This window comes from Candoia aspera, chromosome 1, assembly GCF_035149785.1.
Source record: "Candoia aspera isolate rCanAsp1 chromosome 1, rCanAsp1.hap2, whole genome shotgun sequence".
Taxonomy (NCBI): domain Eukaryota; kingdom Metazoa; phylum Chordata; class Lepidosauria; order Squamata; family Boidae; genus Candoia; species Candoia aspera.
This window is the reverse complement of record NC_086153.1, coordinates 53378408-53400629: the sequence shown is the minus strand read 5'-3', so window position 1 is coordinate 53400629 and position 22222 is coordinate 53378408. Positions and strand designations below refer to the sequence as shown.

The 22222-nt window shown below is 41.4% G+C and overlaps 1 protein-coding gene across 1 annotated transcript in view; it reads right to left on the bottom strand.

Annotated features, from left to right (window-relative positions):
- Nucleotides 1-22222, bottom strand: part of DNAH14 (dynein axonemal heavy chain 14) — a 292199-nt gene that overhangs the window by 16116 nt on the left and 253861 nt on the right. The window contains 4 exon segments of the mRNA XM_063289142.1: nt 2240-2436; nt 3743-3924; nt 4752-4945; nt 16764-16961. Coding sequence (XP_063145212.1) covers nt 2240-2436; nt 3743-3924; nt 4752-4945; nt 16764-16961 — 771 coding nt within the window.

Sequence of the window (22222 nt, the reverse complement as noted above, 5' to 3'; positions counted from 1 at the left end):
GCTTTATGTAGATGTTGTAGGGAGAGTGTTGCAAAGCAGGGGTTGTGGGCTAGATCTCTCCTTCCCATCAGCACCAACTGGAACCAGCCCTGGAGGTAGGAAGTGAACCAGTGCAACATAATCCTGCCCAATCCCAACCCCCAAAGCCAGCCCAGAAGGATACTATGATCAATGGTATCAAAAGCCACTGATAGATCAAGGCGAGCAAAGATGGATGCTCCATTCCTGCCAGGGGTCATCTGCAAGTGTAATCAATGCCGTTTCAGTCCTGTACCCAGGTCTGAAACCCAACTTGTGGGGTGCCACAGGGTTCTATTCTCTCTCCCCTCCTTTTCAACATCTACATGAAACCACTGGGGTGAGGTCATCCGCTGGTTTAAAGTTCAGTATCATCAGTATGCTGATGATACTCAATTATATATTTTGACTCCAGGCTGGCAAAGTGAGGCTGTCGAGGTTCTGTCTCAGTGACTGGAGGCTATGCAGATTTGGATGGGGAGGAACCATCTCTGACTCAATCCTATCAAGACCAAGTGGTTGTGGGTGTTTAGACCACCCAGATCTGAGGATATTCCAACTTTGACCTTGGATGGGATTGCACTTCCCCATTCAAGGCTGGTGTGTAATCAGTGGTGCAATCAAAATGGTGTGCAAATGAGCAGGTGGCAGCTATGGCCAGGAAGGCTTTCACCCAGCTTCATCTGGTGTGCTAGTTGTGCCTTTTCCTAGATCAGGGGGTGGCTGTTCAGACAGTCACTCATGCCCTGGTCACATCATGGCATGACTACTGCAACATGCTCTACGTGGGACTGCCCTTGAAGACCACCTGGAAGCTTCAGCTGGTCCAGAATGCAGCAGTGAGGTCAGTGATGGGCATGCCTTGGTATGCCCATGTAACACCTCTGCTTCGCGAGCTGCACTGGTTCCCAGTTTGCTTCTGGGTGCAGTTCAAGGTGCTGATTGTTACCTATAAAGCCCTACATGTATAGGGCCTGGTTACTTGAGAGACCATCTGTCTCCCATAGTATCTGCCTGGCTGGTTCAATCTGATAGGGTTGGCGCACTCCGGGTTTCATCAATTAAACAATGCCACCTATCAGGCTTCCAGAAGCATGCCTTCTCTTTAGCAGTGGCTGCCCTCTGGAATGAGGTCCCCTGCTAAGATTCAAACAGCTTCCACTCTACTGGTATTTCAAAGGACCTTAAAGACCTGGCTCTTCACCCAGGCCTTTGGAGAGGGTGATTGATGCCCCTTTCTTCGTTTCTGTTCCTCTCTAGGTTTATTTATTTGTTTATTTATTTGCCATCATTGTTCTTTTGTCTTTGTGCTGTTTTTGCGTTTTTTTGTACTGTTCTTTTTTTAGAAATGTTTTAACAATAGTAAACTGCCCAGAGTCACTGGGAGTTGGGTAGCATATATCCTCCTCCTCCTGCTCCTCCTCCTTTGCTAGGTTGTATCTAAAAGCTGAATTTTTAAAGACACTTAACACCTCCCCTGAATAAAACAAAACTAATGGGTGACTGGATGATCATATCTATGTTGTTTTTTAGCAGCAAAACAGAAGTGATTTGCTGTTATCTTTTTCCAGGATGTTTTCTTCAATTTAGCAATCTAGCTCATAGTCTTGGGATTTCCTAGTGGTCTCTTGTCCATGTTCCAACCAGATCTAATTCTGCTTATGCATTTTGAGATGTCAGTTAGATACTCCACAACTTTCACAAACTGCTCACAAATTTCCTACATTAAATTCATTAGAATTCAGATATCTACATGAATATTTCAGCTTATACTCTTTTGATCTACAGTAATACATCCAAAGTAATTATATATAATTTATTAGATTTCATGCACATTTTTGGAGTAGAATTTTCTTGAAACTAATTCTTGTTATCTACCGTTATAGAAAACATATTCTACAGAATCTATTTCACATACACAGAAAGGTAAGAAATCTAGCCCAAAACAAATTTGAAGCATAACATAAATTCAAACCCATTCACTCCAAAAAAATAGATAAACATAAAAATGTCTTTGTATTTGTAATTTTGTCATTCCTTTTTGCATTTCTATGCTTGCTACCTTTTATCTTTATCCTTTATGTTTTATTGATTTTATTGTAATTCCTTTGTTTGATTGTTGTGAGCCACCAAGAGTCATTGAGAGCTGGGTGGCATACAAGTTTAATAAATTATTATTATTATTATTTAGCTAAAGTAAAATAAGAGACTGTTCACATACCTCCCACAGATCAGCTACTTTGCCTTTCAATACTGAATTATAAAACTCCTCTAATCTTGTAGTGAAGATAATCTCTCCTTTGATTCCTTGTTGAAGTTCATGTAATGACTGAATTATTATGTACAGTAAATTATTATAGTGGTCAATCTCCTGGCGCAAGACAGCTAGCAAAGGTGAACTGGTTAAAGAATAAAAACCTATGGTGAAAGAAAAAGAGAAAGAGAGAGACAGACGGAGACAGAGACAGAGAACTGCTTACAGTATTAGCAAGGCTAAGGTTACAATGTAGGAATTCCAACAAGTATGCTATTTTCAAATAAGACATCTGTAGACAGGCAATCTATGGCAGCAAATTACCCACTTTCTCCTGCCTTTTCAATGTAGAGGAGGCTTGCTTCTTTTGTGGATGCAGGGCAATCTATATCTGGTCATTGTTTTAGTAACTACTCTTCCTTTTATTAGCAAGAGAAATAACTCTCATGCCTTTAAATCTTTACATCATGACAGACCCCCCCCCCCCGTTAAGTAGAGTAAGTGGCTGTATAAAGCTGAAAGTTGGGGAATTACAGGTAGTCCTTAGTTAATGACAGTAATTGGGGTTGAAATTTCCATTGCTAAGCAATGTGGTCATGAAGTGTGACATGACATGACCTTATCACTTAGGAACTGCAGTCCCAGCAGTCCCTGTTGCTGTTGTTAAGCAAGGCTTGTGGGTCGTTAAGCGAGGACCTCCTTGTGACTTCCTGCTGGCTTCCAACAAGCAAAGTCAATGGGGAAGCCAGCAGGAAGTTGCGAGTCCTGGGTGGCTCACATGCAGGCTGGCAGGTGGGTAAGTGGCTGCTGCCAGAGTGGGAGGGCACTCAAGCATGAAGAACTTAGGGTCTCCAGATAAAACTGAGGTACAAATCCAAACAGTCCAAGCAATTTGGGGAAAGGTGAAGGATGCTGGATGTTGTAGATCAGCAATATTCAGAGAATTATAAGTTTCCCAATGTGGGCATAGTGCTTCAGCAAGCTTTATATTTTAATTACTATTTATTGATGCTATTTGTTATTTTATTCCTGATTGTTGTAATAATTGTTAATAGGATACAAGTACACGAATGTGCAAATACACACAAATGGACATATATGCATATTTACTATTATTAGCTGCCCAAAACAATCCACTGTAGAATGAAGGTCTCTTGAAGACTGTGGACATTAATCTACATGCTGGTCCAGTGTGGGTATCTATCTAACAACCTGCATTGTGGCTGAACTTGCAAGGTAGATTATGATCTATAACTTTCAATAAAGAAGCCTTCATCCTGCAGTGAATTGATTTGGGCTGGTAATTATACATACAAATGCATGCATGAACACAAATTGTGTGTGTGTGTCTCTCTCTGTGTAAATGTATAATTATTGTATAAGTATATATATACACAGGGAGATATCATTTTTCTTCTATCTAGACAAATGATGGCATGATATGAAATTTATATGAAATGCAGTTCTGACCTTCTGTAGCTTTCACAAGTGCAGCCCAAACTGGTCCAGACATGAAGCTTCTAAGTGTCACATTTTTTGTAGACTCATATTCATTTGCAGATGCCTTTTCCATATTCTCTACAGTCAATGGTAGCCTTATTAAAATCTCAGATACTATTTCCAGTACTATTTCATCCTGGTCCTTTCTACTTCTAAAAGAATGGGGAGAACAAAAGTAGACTTCATATTATCTATGGGAAGTAACCAAGTTAATATCCCACTATTTATACATAGCTTTTTCCTCACTGTTTTTTTCTGTTAAAGAGACATTGTTAGACTACCTTTGTGGATTTGTTTACTTGGTATATATGTCACAGCATACATCCACAATTTGAATAATGTTAACATTCTGAATGCAGGCAAACCCAACTGAATTTTATGAATGAAAATACAAACTTTCTTACTTTGATGTACATAATCAAATGCAATCATATTTAAGTGATGGCCAACTTGTGGACATTGTATCTCCCCCTCCTTTCATGCACATACAATTATCCACAAACACCCACACATGAACCTTAAGTTTTGCATTTGATGGGATCATTCCTCCAAAATCTGTATACTCATGCATTATATTCTTTCTCCAAAAGATCTTTGGGAGAAAGGAAGCTTTTCACCCTTTCTTTTCCATGATTCTGTTGCAGATCATGGGGTGCTGCAGCTACTGGTTCTGTTGCTATTCCCCATTACCAGAAAGTATTTTCCCTCCCACCAGCAACTTATTTAATGTGCTAATTTCCCATTGCTGTTAGCAGTTGGAAAACAAACATTTATTCCCCACAGTACAGTAGAGAAAAGCAGGTAGTTCCCATTGTTCTGAAGGCCCAAAAATGTTCCACAAAAGATTTCATACATCCCATGACACATACATAGATATACTGTATACTGATACCTTAAGATTTATGCAGCTATTAATTGTTCCAGATTGTGGCTATATTGGAGGAGGGGGAGGAGGAGGAGGAGAATTTCAAATAATAACCTGATAGTGTCTGTGCTGTACGCTGGCTGGGTACTGATGATGGAATCAATAAATAATTGCGCCTGAGCTTTTAAGTATACTCTTTCAGCACAATGATGCATTCCAAAAAGTTCTGGAGAATCCACTTCTGGAAGAGATCGTAGATAGGCTCTACAGTCTTTTAAACTATCTAATCCAGATATTGGTTGATACACCTGAAAAATGGTTGAATGCTTTATTTTCTCTAGTCCTTCAAATACAACACATGTTTAACATATATTTTTCCTCTATAGGCTGCTTAGATTATTTTAATAGTGCAATCCTCTTTCTACTTTTTCACTTCAAATTAATATTTAAAAGTGATCAGATATATTCAAGAATGCAAATCTGCTCATAGCTAACAAATAACTTATAATTTAAGATCAGGTATTTTTCTGAATCCTGCTTTTGATATTCCATAGTCCTCAGGAGATTTGAATTTTGGAACATAAAAGATTCTAGAAGAAATAGTAGTTTCTATTATCAGCTTCTTCGACTACATTAACCAGGACTCTCTAATAGCCAGCCCATTAGCGTAATCCAAAGGTGGTTCTTCCCACAAATCCCCCCTCCCCACTTTTTGCTGTCCACATCTTTCCACTTATCCTTCTGAGGTGGAAAGATGTCACATGAGCAATACTTCATGTCACTTCAGCAATACCTACATTTCAACAAACTTTATCCTTTTCTTTTAAGAAAGCAAGACAAGGCATTGTCAAAATACAGCAGAAGCTAATCCAATAGGTGTAGGCTCCTGCAAGATTAGCTCAGCATCAACAGTATCTGACCTTCCTTTCTGAGTGTGAAAGACAAGATATGAACTGGTTCATTGAAGAGCAACCCCATGATCATATAAGGAAGAGAGTGCTTTCTTCCCATTTGTCTTCCTGAACTGGATGCTGTAGGAAGGCAGAGCTCTCAGATCCTCTGATGATTACCACTGGTGCACTCTAGTTCCTTTGATTAAACAATGGCATCTATTGGGACCCCAGAAATGTGCCTTCTTTGTTGTAGCACCTACACTCTGGCATGAGGTTCCCCCAGAGATCTGGGTGGCTTCACCTGCTGGTGTTCTGGAGGACCTTGAAAACCTGCTCTTTGCCCAGGTATTTAGCTAGGATGGGTAAAACCCCTTCTAAGGAGTGAGTGGTGCTGGGTCTTTTGTTCCTTTTTATTATTGTATTACTTTATTGGTTTTTTTCCTTGTGTTTTTACTTGTGAACTGCCCAGATGTCATGTTCTCATTCTAATGTCTGGTTAACATTGTAACGTTTCACATGTCATTCTCTGTTCCCTATCCCTTCACCCGGGGTTTTTCCATTCTGTTGCCCTCCCTTGTTTTGAGGGCTTGGAATGCATGTTTGGGTTTGCACTCCTGTTCAAGGTTACTTTCCCAGGCGCGTCTAACGGCATTCAGCACCTGGGAGGGGGAGCGTCCTGACGGGCGACGGGGCGGGACCTGCCCACAAGCAAGGCTTTTAAGTTTGTATTTGGCGCGCTTTTGCTCATTCTCAGCTTTCTTTGTATTTGCATACTATTCCTTTAATAAATCAGTTATCTTTAAGCCCGAGCTTGTGAGACTGAGTATTTGGGTTTAGGCAATCATTACATAAAGCTGAGAATCATTTTATCCATTTTCCGCTAGCCCCATCCAATCATTGGATAAGAGGGAACGCTAGCGATGACAGAACCTCAACTTCGCGCGAGTGAGGGAAGCGAAGAAGAGCGGGAGGCGGTCAAAAGCCGGCCAGTGCTAACTTCGAGAGCGCAAAGAGCAGCCCGTCGGCAGTTGCGAGATATCCAATTAGACGAGCTGCTGATATCCATGCAGGAGAGTCTCAGGAGTGAACATAGAACTGTCATGGAAAGAGCACAGGGGAGGGGGTCTCCACAATTGACCTGGGAGCACGAAGTCCCCTTGTCACCGAAGGTGGTGGTAACCAACCAACCCTCGGAGGAGCCGGTCACTCCGGCCCGCATGAGGGCATTAGAAGATAAAATGGATTTAATAGTGACGATCCTCAAGGATCTACCCAAAGAGGATCTACCCGAAGAGGCAGAGCCCACCCTGGAGGATTGGGAGGAAGAGCCGTCACAGTACCCCAGGCATAGTACCATGGTGACCCGGGGGAGAAGCAAGACTCGATCAGCCCGTCAAAGGGGGGAGCGAGAGGCAAGACCTCCTAGGGATCGACCACCCATGGGGGCTCGGCGCACGCTGACATTAGCGGCACCGCCACAGCCAGCTGAGCCGGCAAGACCCTTCCCACCATTTGGAGTGAAGTTCGATGGGGATCCCACCACGCTCTCCTTCTTTATTACTAATGCCAAGCACTACATAGAAGATTGGGGTCGAAATTTTCGGTCTGAACATGGCAAGGTCAATTTCATTGCCAACAAGCTGAGAGGAAAGGCAGCGGATTGGTATGTGCAACTATGCCAAGCTGAGGCCACTGAGTTAGAGGACTTCGATGAATTCTTGTGGGCACTTAAAGAGCGTTTCGAAGACCCCCTAGCTCAAGAAACGGCCAAAAATGACCTGCGGAAACTTTACCAAGGGTCCCTCTCAGTTGCCAAATATGCGTTGGAGTTTAAAGCTTTGGCAGGAAAAGTGGAAGACTGGTCCGAGCCAACAATCATCGAATTGTTCAAGCAGGGGCTTGAGCCCGAAATCCTTCGATGGGCTCTGGGCAGAGATGATCCCAAAACGCTATATGGGTGGATTCAGTTGGCGGGAAGCGCAGAAAATGCCCTACGAACCTATGCCCATACCAAAGAGCTTAGACAAACCCGTCTCGCTAGAGGAGCGCGCACATCTGGACTTGCCAGCCGCCCCAAACCGAAACCCTGGGAAGAAGAGAGGGAGCAACGGTTCTCCAAGGGTCAGTGCCTCCGATGTGGGAAAGAAGGGCATCGAGCCACGTCGTGCCCGAGACGCCGTCCAGAGGAACGACAGACGAAACCCGCGATAAAGACGCCTGCTCCTGCTCCACCGCGAAAACTGAAGGCAGCCCTCGCGGAACTGGACCCCCCAGACCTACCCTTCGGAGAAGAGGAGGAAGAGTTGCAATTCGAGCAACCGGCGGGAAAAGCCTACCACCTGCCCTGAAGGGCGCCCTAGGGCAGGTGGAAGAAACCGGGCGTAACCATGATTCGGTGAGTGGAAACTTTCCCACACTGACTGTTAAAGTTAAACTGGGCTCACAAACCAAAACGGTGGAAGTGTGGGCCATGCTAGACTCGGGTTGCTCCCGTTCCCTAATGCACCCTGATGTCGTAGCGGCTCTAGAACTGCCCACGTTCCCTTTGCCAAGACCCATGATTTTCACCCAGTTGGATGGAACTATGGCGGGAGGGAAAGCAGTCAATCTTTCCACGGGACTGGTCGCCTTGCAGATGGGCTCCCATCAGGAAAAACTGCCATTTGTGGTAGCTCCAGTGGGGGGTCCTCTGGTAATCTTGGGGATGCCTTGGTTTGTGCAACAAAACCCTTTCATCAACTGGCTGCATAGAACTGTGACGTTTGCAGATGGATTTTACAAAGTACCCGAAAAGGACCTATTGGAGGACATGGAGGGTGGAGGGGTAGCGTATACCACGGTACAAACGCTTCAACCTCTTGAGGGGCTACCCAATCAGTACCAAGATTTTGCTGAAGTATTTGGGGAAAAGGAAGCAGATCGCTTGCCACCCCACCGAAAAACAGACTGTGCCATTGAGTTTTTACCAAATGTAAAATTGCCGCACCCAAAAATATATCCCATGTCTCCCAAAGAGCTTACCACGCTAAGGGAGTTCATTGACAAAAACCTGGCTAGGGGTTTCATTGAGCCGGCTAATTCCCCGGTAGGAGCTCCTGTCCTATTCAGGCCAAAAAAGGATGGGTCATTAAGGCTTTGTACCGATTTCCGCGGGCTCAATGCGGTCTCAATATTAAATAAATATCCTTTGCCCCTGATCAAAGATATGTTATCACATCTGGCCAGAGGCAAAATTTTCTCAAAACTGGATTTGAGAGAAGCTTACTTTCGCATTCGCATAAGAGAGGGGGATGAGTGGAAAACAGCGTTCAACTGTCCTCTTGGAGCTTTCCAATATAAAGTCTTACCATTCGGTTTATCTGGGGCACCCGGGGTTTTTATGCAGTTAATCAATGAGGTCTTGCATGACCACCTATTTAAGGGGGTACTGGTATATTTGGATGATGTATTGATTTATACTGAAACCATGTCAGAACATATCCACTTGGTGCGTCAGGTATTGACTAAATTGAAAAAAGCAGAGTTGTATGCAAAACTGTCAAAATGTGCGTTTCATCAGTCCCAAATTGATTACCTAGGCTACCGAATTTCAGCTCAGGGCATTGAAATGGACCCTGCAAAAGTAGAAGCTATTATGGCATGGGAGCCTCCCCGTACCAGGAGACAATTACAAAGTTTCCTTGGATTTTCTAATTTCTATCGGGCATTCGCCCAAAATTTTGCAGAAATCGCCCTCCCCCTTACTGAACTGTTGAAAACCAAAGGACAGGGGGATACGCGACGTTCGAAGAACCCAGGCGCGCTCCTTAAATGGACTCCAGCCTGTCAGCAAGCATTCAAAACGCTCAAACAACTTTTTACCACAGAACCAATTTTACAGCATCCAAACCCCTCTAAACCCTTCGTTGTACAAGTCGATGCTTCTGACTTTTCCATAGGCGCAATTTTGTTACAATCTGACCAATCTGCCGCTTTAAAACCCTGTGCCTACCTCTCTCGCAAATTCACTGAAACAGAGAGACGATGGCACGTTTGGGAAAAGGAGGCTTTTGCTGTAAAAACGGCTTTAGAGACATGGCGACACCTATTGGAAGGTACTTCCAGCCCTTTTGAGGTCTGGACTGACCATAAAAACCTGGAAGCTCTAAGCACCAGCCGAAAACTCAGTCCCAAACAACTACGCTGGGCTGAGTTCTTCAGCCGCTTTGACTTCACTCTTAAATTTATACCAGGAAAGAAAAACTTTTTGGCTGATGCACTCTCGCGCAGACCCCAAGATGCTGGCCCAGGGCCAACGGTCCAAGGCACCGTCTGGACCGACAAACAATTAAGTCTGGCAGCAGTGACTCGCAGCCAGACCCAAGCACAATCGACTCCGCCTCCAGCCGCTCAGCCTTCCAGCAGCCCGCCTCCCTTGTCAATTCCCTCCGATTTGCAACAACAGTTGCTCTCCCACCTTAAAACAGATACTTGGTTGCAAGCCAACAGACACATGTTGACTTTCACCGATGATCTTGCCTGGCGCAACGATCGTCTCTATGTACCCGAAGCAATGCGAAAAACCATCCTCCAGCGCTGCCACGATGACAAGCTAGCGGGGCATTTCGGCTACGTCAAAACTTTACACCTCGTTCGCCGCCAATTCTGGTGGCCAACTTTACTCAAAGACTTAAAGGAATATGTCACTGCGTGCCCTGTATGTGCGGCGATAAAGCGCAAACCGGGCAAGCCCCAGGGTCTCCTTCAACCCGTGGCCACGCCATCTGTCCCTTGGCAGGATATCTCCATGGATTTTATCGTTGATCTACCCCCTAGTCAACGCAAAACTGTCATTTGGGTCGTCAAAGACTTTTTCTCCAAACAAGCTCACTTTATCCCATGCGCTTCTATCCCCACCGCACAACAGCTGGCACGCCTCTTCCTCATCCACGTGTACCGCCTCCACGGTATCCCCGCCCGGTTGGTGAGTGACAGAGGCACACAATTTACGTCACAATTTTGGCGGGCATTTTTGAAGCTTTTGGGTACGAAACAATCACTTTCTACTGCTTGGCATCCGGAGACGGACGGATCTACAGAGGCGGTTAATTCTACATTAGAACAATACCTCAGAGCTTTTGTTAACTACCAGCAAGACAACTGGGTCGACCTACTCCCATTTGCTGAGGTCGCTTACAACAATTCCATTCATCAAACCACTGGTCAAGTTCCCTTTAAAACAGTTTTTGGACGTGAATTCGTTCCGATTCCTGAACTTCCTCATCCTCAACCACTCCCAGCCACCCTCGCTGGCTGGGCAGACTCTCTCAAAGACTCATGGTCTAATATTCTACTCGCTCTCCACCATGCCCAAGCTACCTATAAACGCCATGCTGATGCAAAGCGTTCCCCAGAACCATCTTTTGCAGTTGGGGATAAAGTCTACTTATCAACTAAATTTATCAAGTCCCCACAGCCCTCTAAAAAACTTGGTCCTAAATTTGTCGGTCCTTTTTCAATTGTTGCTCAGCTCAACCCTGTTACTTTTAAACTTGATTTACCTCACAACCTTAAACGTTTACATCCTGTTTTCCATTGTAGCTTACTCAAACCCTGCCTGTCATCGGACCGTTGGCATCCGCAACCCACCCCTCCACCTCCCCTCATGATTGACAACCAGCAGCACTTCGAGGTGGCATCTATTCTCGATTCCAGACGCCAGCGCTCTACTCTCCAGTACCTCGTTCGCTGGAAACATTTCCCTCATCCTGAATGGGTTGCTGCTCCAGACGTGCATTCTCCTCGTCTCGTAGCCCAATTTCACTCTGCCTATCCTGACAAACCGGCTCCCTGATTTCTTTTGGGGGGGCAATATGTCATGTTCTCATTCTAATGTCTGGTTAACATTGTAACGTTTCACATGTCATTCTCTGTTCCCTATCCCTTCACCCGGGGTTTTTCCATTCTGTTGCCCTCCCTTGTTTTGAGGGCTTGGAATGCATGTTTGGGTTTGCACTCCTGTTCAAGGTTACTTTCCCAGGCGCGTCTAACGGCATTCAGCACCTGGGAGGGGGAGCGTCCTGACGGGCGACGGGGCGGGACCTGCCCACAAGCAAGGCTTTTAAGTTTGTATTTGGCGCGCTTTTGCTCATTCTCAGCTTTCTTTGTATTTGCATACTATTCCTTTAATAAATCAGTTATCTTTAAGCCCGAGCTTGTGAGACTGAGTATTTGGGTTTAGGCAATCATTACACCAGAGTTGTTGGGAGTAAGTTAGTGTACAAATTTAACAAACAAACAAACAAACAAACAAACAGACAAACGATCAAACAAATCCACTGAGACTAGAGAAATAAGAGTGGATTGGTCTTTAGCACTGCTGCAGGCAAAGCATGCTCAGATGAGGAGAATATACAATCCATTAGAGAATAATAATAATTCGGAGCTTCCAGTGGGGACTAATGGTGGGATGACAGTCTTAGCCAAGCTCTGAGGCTAGGACTGACAGCATGGCATTTATCTAGTGGCTCAGGCAAGATTCTGAGCCCTGAAGGTATTCTCTGGGAAAGGAGAATTCAGGGAATCGTTCCTTGAGCCCTCTGGACAGCTGCAGCTTGTCGGAAGATTGCAAAACAGTTTTTCTGTGATTGAATGGTGTGTGAACAGCTGAGAGGCAGGAGTACCATCTTGTCCAAGCCATGTCTGAAGCCATTTAACGGACATGAATTCCAGCCACCCCATTTCCAAAATCAGTTTTGGGGGTTTTTTTGCCTTATAACTATTGAATTCTAAGTGGCTATCTCCACTATAGAAGTACTACCTTCTCTTGGTTGACTTCTCATTATTTTTGGGAGGTTTTTTTAAAAAAACGTTTTAACTGCTTTAAAGGATTAAATCTTGAACAAGGAACCTGAAAGTTATATTGTTACATTAAAGTTTTTTTTAGGGATAAAAGTGAAAATATAAATATAAATATAAATATAAAGGAAAGACTGTTGGATTTGAGAAAATCTTTTTTTAGACACTGTGGGAAAAGTATTGTTGTGGCTATTTTTTTAACTTGTGATTGGTTACTTTTGCCAAACACTGATATAGAAAGTCTCAGTTTCAACTCGTGGCTTTGTAATTGGATACATTGTAATTGGAGACTTTCACTAACCCCCCCATTTAACCACTCTTATTGGAGATTTTTTTCTTTTTTATAAATATCATCATTGGACACTAGAGGGAGCCAAAGCACCAAAGTTTACAAGACTAAATTTTTAAAATATTGAACTATTGGAACCATAACATATTATTAATACAAAAAACGGGGGAAGAAGAAATAGAAATTATGGCAACTAGAAAACAAACAAGATGTGGGTCTGGTGAATTTGATTGGCTAAAAGGCATGTTTGAGAAGTACACACTTAAAACTACACAATCTATTAATCAATCTTTTGAGGAACTTGAGAAAAAGTTTGAAAAAAAGATTGAGAAAACAGTGAATGAAAGATTTACTGACTTTGAGAAAAGACAAGAATTTGTTAGCTGATGAGCATGGTAGATATGTAGCAGTTGAAGTTAAATTTTATGGACTTAAGTCTATTACTGTGGGACTATATGCACCAAATGAAGATAAAAGTAAATTTTTAATGTAACTTTTGAATGATGTGTCAGCTTTTTCATATCAAAGTTGGTGTTTAATGGGGGACTGGAATGGAGTTACTTCCCCATTGATTGACAGAATATCTGAGAAACAAATTAAAATTAAACTATTTTTTTTATTTGATGGACAACTTGGCATTAGTGGATTCATGGACGTATAAAAATGGACTGGCAAAAGATTATACTTTTTACTCAGAGAGACATAAATCTTTTTCAAGAATTGATATGATTTGAGTTTCATGAGATTTGGTGAATAAAATTTCTAAAGTGGATATTTTACCAAAGACTTTTTCTGATCACAATCCTGTAAGTATGACATTTAAAAAAAATGTTAGGTTATATAGATGGAGATTGAATGAATCTATTTTACAAAAAGAAAAGGTCGTGGAGGACTGTAAGAAGAAATTGGAAGACTTTTTTGATATCAATTTGGACAATGAAATAGATTTAAAAACTGTGTGGGATACTAGTAAAGCAGTTATGAGGGGGCATTTTATTTATCGTAATTGTAGTCTCAAGAAAAAAATTCAACAAAAGTTACAAATGGTTTTGGACCAGAATAAGTTGAAAGAAAACGAGTTATAGAAAAAACCATCAGATAGCAATACTGTGTATCAACTCAAATCATTATATCAACAAGTGTCAATGTTGACTGTGAAAGAAATTGAAACAAAGTAAAATATGTTAAACAGAGACATTTTGAATTTACTAATAAGCCAGGAAGATGGCTAGCCTATAAATTAAGGAAAGAGAGAAGAGCTCAGCTGGGGCTCCAGAGGAAATATTGTCAATATATTTTTGCAATATTTCCTTTGGACATGAGAAGCATTGTGGTTTCAAATTGGGTGGGACCTCTCACTTCATCTCCTGCTTTGTGGTTCCTAGAATTTCCCTTTTCTATCAGTGAATTGGTTGAGATAACGAGAAAGATTGAGAGAGTGGTGGTTAGATGGAGCTGATGAGATTTTCAACAGTGGAGAGATGAGATATTTGAGGAACAAAAGGCAAAATAATATTTGAATTGGTATGTGGAAGTGATGGAAGCAAGACTGGTTTACAAAGCTAGAAAAGTATGCAGCAGTATAGTGAATGGAATTGGCATAAATATATTTAGTTATATTTTCTCTCCTTTCCTCGTATTCCTTGCCTTTCTTTTGCTTACTTTTACTTTCTGTACTTTGCATAATATTGCTTACCCTGAAAGAGAATTGTGTGGTAGGTATAGCTATGAACATATGTATGTATGTGTGTATGTGAAAACAACTGTTCTGAGGAAATGGGAATGGGAAAGGGGTGCGGGCTGGAGTGTCATTTTTTTTTTACACACGCAGTCTTTCATTCTTCTTCCTTCCTCGCCCACTAGAACTGCACCAAGCAGCAATGAGGATATGTACATGAAAGTGTGAGACTGCAGCACAGGGTGAAAGATGAGCTGGGTGATTGAGTGGAAGTGCCGTGCATCTCTTAGCTCCAGAGGAAGTAGAACAAGTCACGATGGCTGTGTGCTTCTGATGGCAAACAGCAGCAATTGCAATTGCAATTGCGATCAGTCACAATATTTTTAAATTCAGCTTTCTATCTGCAAGTTTTTGAAACTTCATTCCTGTGCAACTACTATAGTTTAAAAAAAGAAAAGAAAAACCCTTCCTGACTAACAGCAATTTTGTGGAAGAAAAGTTCTTCCTCTTGCAGTCCCTTTGCCAGTTCATCGATTTTCTAGTCAGTTTTACAATCCAATTATATCTAAAGATGCCATGATTTCCCCAGAGATCAAACATAGGGTAAAAGCAGAGGGAAAAAAACCAAGAGATCTGAAATAAAATAGCATCAATAGGATGGCTGGAGTATGTGTCATATGTTTTGTGAGTGAAGTATATGTAGATCTACTTAGAAGTCTCTTGAATCATAGGGAAAATTGTTGGGACCAAATATCTGAGGCATATGTAATACTGTTGCTAATACTGTACCATTATTTCTAGCAGGGGCATCCACAGAGGAGGGGAAAAAAGTCAAGATGGTGGATGCAGTTGTGCAATTGAAGCCCCATTCCCTTTTAACTTGTGTGTCATGACCTCGTTGCAAGGCACAAAGAGCCTCACAACGTAGATCATGATCATCAAGGAATAGAGGAAGAAGATAATTAAACCAGGGATTAAAACAAGCACCCAAAGCACCCACACCCATGGACCCATATACAGCTGAAAAGAAGGACATCGGATGAGCAGAGATAAGCCGCACCTGATGCCCTGGAGGACACACCAGAATCGAGAGGACAAGAGAAGACACCGGGAAAACGCCCATGCAGCAATCAAGGGTCCCATCAAGAGGGATTGGGACAATAGAGGGTGGAGGAGCCCGGGGCCATACAAGAGGGTATAAAATGGGCACCTCCACACCACACCCCCCGTTCCCGTTTTTCGTTCTGTCAGCCACCATTCCAATAAACCAGAAATCCTTAATACCCATTAAGTGAGTCTGTGTCTTATTGCGAAGCGAGACTGACCCTGACATTGTGTGTGATATGTCTGATGCACATTTAAATGGGGCAGGGCTTCAGTCTTGTGGTTAAGCCCACCATCTTGTATTTTTTTTACCCTTCCTGCAGATGCCCCTGCTTTTTAACAGTGAATTATGGATGGGTTTAAAACAAAAGCAGAAGTGCAATAGGCTCTGCACCTTTTGTACATGTGTTGCTTAGAATCATGGATTCCTGATATGGCCAGACTAAAACTATAGATAGGTATCACTGAACTCAAAAATGTCTTGGAGATTTCTATTCCAAGCCAATATTCAGGGAAGAATCTGCAAATTCTCTCTCTTTTTAATTCTTTTCAAAGAGCCCACCTCTCCTGAAACACAATATTCCATTGTTGAAAAATTCAGACTTCTGGGAAATTTCTTATAACATTTAGCTGAAAATTGTCTTCCCAATGTCTACTTTTTGATTTGTCCTCTATCTTCTGCACAGCTACCTTACAAATAAGTGCCAGTCTGGTATAGTAGCTAAGGTGCTGGACTAGAAACCAGAAGACTGTAAGTTCTAGTCCTTCCTTGGGCATGAAAGCCAGCTGGGTTACTTTGGGCCAGTCACTCTCTTAGCTCAACCCACTCACAGGGTTGTGTTTGTGAGAAAAATAGGAAGTGGGAGCATTATACACTGCCTTGAGCTGACAAAAAATAAATGCAGGATAACTCAAATAAATAATGCAAACTTTTGAAGATTACTTTATGACTCTCTTTACCCTTCAGTGTAAAGTATACTCTTTACTTCAGAATAAACCTCCTTCAGAGTAAACCTACTCACTCAATTGCTTTTTTAAAAAAATTGTTCAATCATGTCTGATTCTTGGAGACTGCCTGGACAAATCCCTGCAGTTTTCTTGGCAAGGTTTTTTTCAGAAGTGGTTTGCCATTGCCTTCTTCCTAAGGCTGAGAGAGAGTGACTGGCCCAAGGTCACCCAGCTGGCTTGGTGCCTAAGGGGGGACTAGAACTCACGGTCTCTGGGTTTCTAGCCTGATGCTTTAACCACTACACCAAACTGGCTCTCCACTCAATTGTAAATTCTGATTATTAAAACAGCATAATAATGAAAAATAGTTCTCATACCCCATCAGCAGTATAAACAAAACCTTCTTGCAATACAGAAGGATTATAAAAATTATCCAAAATGCTAAGCAAGCATCGATGATCCCAGTTATCTGTTACATGGCCTCCATATGTTACTTCTCCAGTCAAATAATGCAGTGCTGACCAAGGAATCTTTTGGTGCTTCTCAAGAAGTATTTCCAACATTTTTATAGAAATCTGAAAAAGAAAAGGTTACCATCAGAAAAGATCAACTTTTAAAAACCTGGAGGTAAGGTCTAGAATTCAAAGAATCTATAATTAGTTGAATAAATTGAATAGAGCTTTGGATTTATGGTTCTCACACAAAACTTTTATGAATGCTCTGAGAAATCATTTTTGAAACTTAGTAATGTTTCCAAAGCAATTAATAACTAGAAATGAGAGTGTGATATTTTAAAAGGAAAAAAAATCAAAGCATATTAAGTATGACTAGACTTTTAGATGTGTCCTTATATAAAGAAGAGCAGATTATCAAACAGCATGTCTGTGAGCACTTAGATAAGAATTCATTAATTAAAAGGAGCCAACATGGATTTATACTGAACAAATCATGCCAGACTAACTTGATCCTACTTTATGATAGGAGACTTCTGGGGAAGAAATGGAGAACTGAAGACAATTGTGGCTAAGAACAAGAGCAGATTAGTTCCTTCAACCTTCTCTGGAGAGAGAATGAGAGATTGCCCACATTGTGCTCCATATGGTTGTTCCTCACGAGAAGACTGCAAGGCAGCAGTCTTTGGAGGGTGGATTAAAGAGCAAGATTGTTTTATGCAAAAAGAAGGAATATAAAGTTGGCTTATTTGATCAGGGTTAAAATGGGACATGTTATTTTGTGTGGTTCTTTCTGGACTTGCTGACATTTGGACTAGAAAAAACGTGTATTGGATTTGCTTACAGTTAAGAGCTGAGGTATGAAATGATGAGTTTTATATTTGTTAACTAATGTTATTATTTTAGGGCTCTGTTTGGGCTTTTTAGGATGAAGTTATGGGATGAAGAGATAACAGATTTATATCTGTTAATTAAGAGGTGGTGAAGAGATAGTGAAACTGTTTATACTTGTCATGATGAGAGTGGGAAGTTGCTTTCTTAGGGTTTTTTGTTCTCTTTCTCTTTTCTCTTTCTTTTTTGCTTTCTTGCATCTTTTATTCCCTTTCAGTTTTTCTTTTTAGTTTGTATTATCTTTTATTATTGTGGTTAAAACTTTGAATAAAAATATTATTTAAAAAAAGATCTTATTTTATGATAGAATTACTAGCTTGGCTGATTGGGAAAATGCTGTAGACATGCTATATTGTGACTTCAGAAAAGCTTTTGACAAAGCTATCATAGTATACTTATTAACAAAATGATCAAATATGGGTTAGACTACTCAACAGGTGGATCCAGAGTTGGCTCAAGGATTGTACTCAATGGGTATTTATAAGTGTCATTAAATCAACTTGGAGATACATCTCTTTTCAATAAGAATTTTATTAAGTTTGAAACAAAGAGGAAAACTACAAAAAAGCAAAAAACTACAAAAAGAAAAGAAAAAAAACTAAATGAGTGTAGAACACAAGAAAAAAGAATTTTGAAGATTACATAAAGAGGAGATTTCCAACTTTCAACAATAAGAATATACAGCAATTTATATAATCAATCCCTTACTCCATATCAAACCAAGATCACATTATTTCTATAAATCATTCTATTAGCACATTGTAAAAATCACTAAACACAATTGCTCCTTCCCTTTATATTAAAAGAAAAAGAAATATATAAACCTCCAAATAAACTCCCCCACAAAACAACATTTATTTAATTTTTTCCTTCCTACCAGTATTCTATATATTTCTGTCCACTATAATAGAAATCAAATTATAAAAACATTTAAATTGTTTACTTTTATAATTAATAATACTATAACAATCTTAACCCTATTAAACCTAAAACCAAGCAAATATTATATCTTATAAATCTTAAAAATCAAACAAATCTAAAAGCAATCCAGTAAATCTTAATCCAAATCATTAAAGAAAGATAAAATTATACAAGCCTTAATATCAATCCAAATAAACATTCTTAATTCTCTACCCCATCTCAAAATAAACCAAAACATTTAGATATCTCTATATTACACACAAGACATTTTTCATACAGAAATCGAACAGCCCAACTGCCACCCCCACCCCCCTGGAAACCCAGACTTTTCAGTAAAAGAAAAAAACCTCCCACAGAACAGAGTCTCTTCTTTCCTGTAACATTCCATCAAAAACACAACTGCATCTGTGATTTGCAATTCAGTCTGTTCTTTTAACTCCTTCAACACCAAAATCTGGTCATCTGGTACAAGAGCTTCAATTTCGCTGTTGGTAAAAACATCCCCTTCTTCATTAGAATCAACTTCTTCCACAACCTCCTCATCCAGATGAAACATTTTAAAGCTGATATTTTCTGCAATATCCTGAATAGCTTGCAGAATAGTTTGACAGGTATCATGAAAGATCTGTTTAAATATCTGTTTAAACTCACAGCGAAGCTCACAATGGAACTCTGGGAAAGTCTCCTTGAAATCCTCCATGTTTCAGGCAGTAGATTATGGCACCCCCTAGATACTTGACTGGCAGACATAGGAGTTAATGAGTTAATAGAAGATCTCCAAAAGTTGTTGAAACAGGAGAAAGTATGCTAACAAGCAGCTCTCAGAGAAAGTGAACAGAAAACTGAAGATTCGAAACAGCAGATTCATTGTGTAGGAAAATGTTAAGTCCTTCAATTTCAATATAAAAATAATAGCAAGGAGACAATTATTTATTTTCAATCCCCCTCAATATCCAAATGGGAAAACAAGCCAAAGCTTTAAAAGATTTTTGAAAATTAATCCCAGAAATAACAATGAGCACCAAGAGAGATTGTTTCTCCTTGCTGTAGAAAGTCTCTCTTAGGGTACATAACTAACTAACTAAATAAATAAATAAATGGGGTGGCTCAACCTAGTGTCCCTTAAGGCTACAGTGCATCTTGGAAATGATGACGACGTCCTAGCCTCCCGGTGTCCTTTTTGACAGACCAAGCAATTACTTAGTTTTAAAAAGACTTTATTTATGGCAAGAAATTAAATAATATTTTACAACAAGGTTCCAACAAAGGTTATTGATGAGAAGAAACAGCAGGATCCAAAATAGCATGGCAAGCAGAAAGATTCTAGACAGAGGTGTGATGACAAACAGGACTCAATGGGAATGATCTCAGAAACCAGATGAGGATCCAGCAGGATGAAGGGTCAGAAGTTACAACACAATACCACGGAGGCTGGAAAGGAATGGAGGCTGATATAGAAGCAGGAGACCTAATAACTAAAGAACACAATAATTTTAAAATTATTGAATTTGGGTTGTGATAATGAAAAAGGAGTTTCTGAGAATTAAAGAAACAGCAGTGATATAGAGGTTTTTTTTTAAAGAAGAGGGATCTGAGTTGAGTTAGAAGGGTTAGAACTATACAGAAAAGAGGCAGAAGGTTCGGGTGATGGGGATCTCAGCGAGAAGGCAGGGGATGTGGAAGGAAGGATATGTGGTGACAAGACAGGAATACAGTCAGGTTGGGGCTTGGCAATAAGGCAGAGAATTCAGACGATTGAGGGCTTGGAGATGTAAGGTGGTAAGGCAGGTGGTTCTAACAGCTGAAAGCTTCATGGTGAAGCAGGAGAGTCCAGAGGTTGAAGGAGCAGCAACAAGGTAAAAAATTCTAATGGATGAAGGCTTGATGGTGAAGCAGGAGAGTCCAGAGGGTGAAGGGGTGACACTGAGGGAGAAGGTTTGGTCACTTGAAGGCTTGATGGTGGGGCTGAAGAGTCCGGAGGGTGAAGGAGTGATGAAGAGGGAGGAGGTTCTGATGGTTGAAGGCTTGATGGTAGGAAGGAAGAGTTCTGAGGGAAAAGGTTTTGTGGCAAGGAAGGAGGAGAGAATTGGGGAAGCGCTGATGGGGCAGGATTTGCCGGTGGTTGAGGGCGCGGCTTGAGGAAGGAAATTGAATCAAAGATTGTTGCACTGTCAGGAAGGGATGGAGGTTCAACGGCTGAGGTAGGCTCTGAGGTCGGCTGAGATGGAGGCAAGAGTTCTGGCTTGGCGTCTGACTCTGAAGGATAGACTTCTATAATCTTGGAAGGCTATGGCTGCTGGTAGGAGAGGTTGTCTCCAGTGACCCCCTCTGTCTTTCGGCGCCTTTTATATATTAGGTTCTCGTGCCGTTGATGTTTGAGAGCCAATCGGACCTTCCGTTGCGCAGTCCTCCTGTCAGCACATCTATCTTGGATGCTGATTGGTGGTGGTGAGCTCAACTCTCACCCTTTGACAATCAGTTGTTCTCCTTTCTCCTCTTGGTTTTCCATGGTTTGGGTCAGCAATAAACTGTCTTCTTCATTTTCTGACTCAGCCTCCATCCTAACACCCGGCAACTCTTACCTGATCGGCATGAACACTGTTTGCGATTCTCAGGCTGCAAGTCGCCGTTCCAGAGGACTGATGGGATGATTCTGAGCATTTTCTTTGTCCATGAAAATGCTCTGGGCTTCGGGAAAAAACCTGCCCATGCCTCAGAAAAAAAAAACACGTTGCTGTCAGTTCTATCCGCGGAACTCACGGACAGTCAGCCATGTCCCCACCAGAAGTCTCCAACCTGGAGATACATCTTCAGTGGGGTGCCATACAGCTCTGTCCTAGCCTCAGTACTGTTCAACATTTTTATAAATCATATGGATGTGGGAGTTGAGAGAATGCTTACCAAATCTGCAGATGATACAAAGCTAGGAGATGTGGCTAATACTTGGGAGGAGAGAGAAAAAATTCAAAAAGGCTAGAACAGTGGGCAAAAACAAATATATTGAAGTTTAACAGGGAGAAATGTAAAGTCATGCATCTAGGTAAGAAAATGAAAGAAACATGTACAGAATGGGGAATACCTAGCTGAAGAGCAGCACATGTGAGAAGGACTTGAGTATATTAGTGGATCACAAGCTGAACATGTCCCAACAGTATAATACAGTTGCAAAGAAGGCCAGTGGTATCTTGAAGAGCATCTAGAGGAATACAGATTCCAGATCACAGGAAGTAATTACAGTATCTTGCTGTATTCTGCTGTTGTCAGGCCTCACTTGCAGTATTGCACTCAGTTCTGCACACCCATACTTAAGAAAGACATTGATAAACTGGAGCAAGTTCAGAGAATGGCTACCAAGATGGTGAAAAGACTGGAAACCAAGTCCTATGAGGAATGGTTAAAAGACCTAGGTATGTTTAGCTTGCAGAAGAGAAGGTTGAGAGGGGACATGATAGCTATCTTCAAATATCTGAACAGCTGTCACCTTGTAGGAGGTTCAGACTTATTCTAACTTGCTCCAAGGGGTAAAACTAGAACTAATGGGATGAAACTTCAAGATTGTAGATGCAGATTAG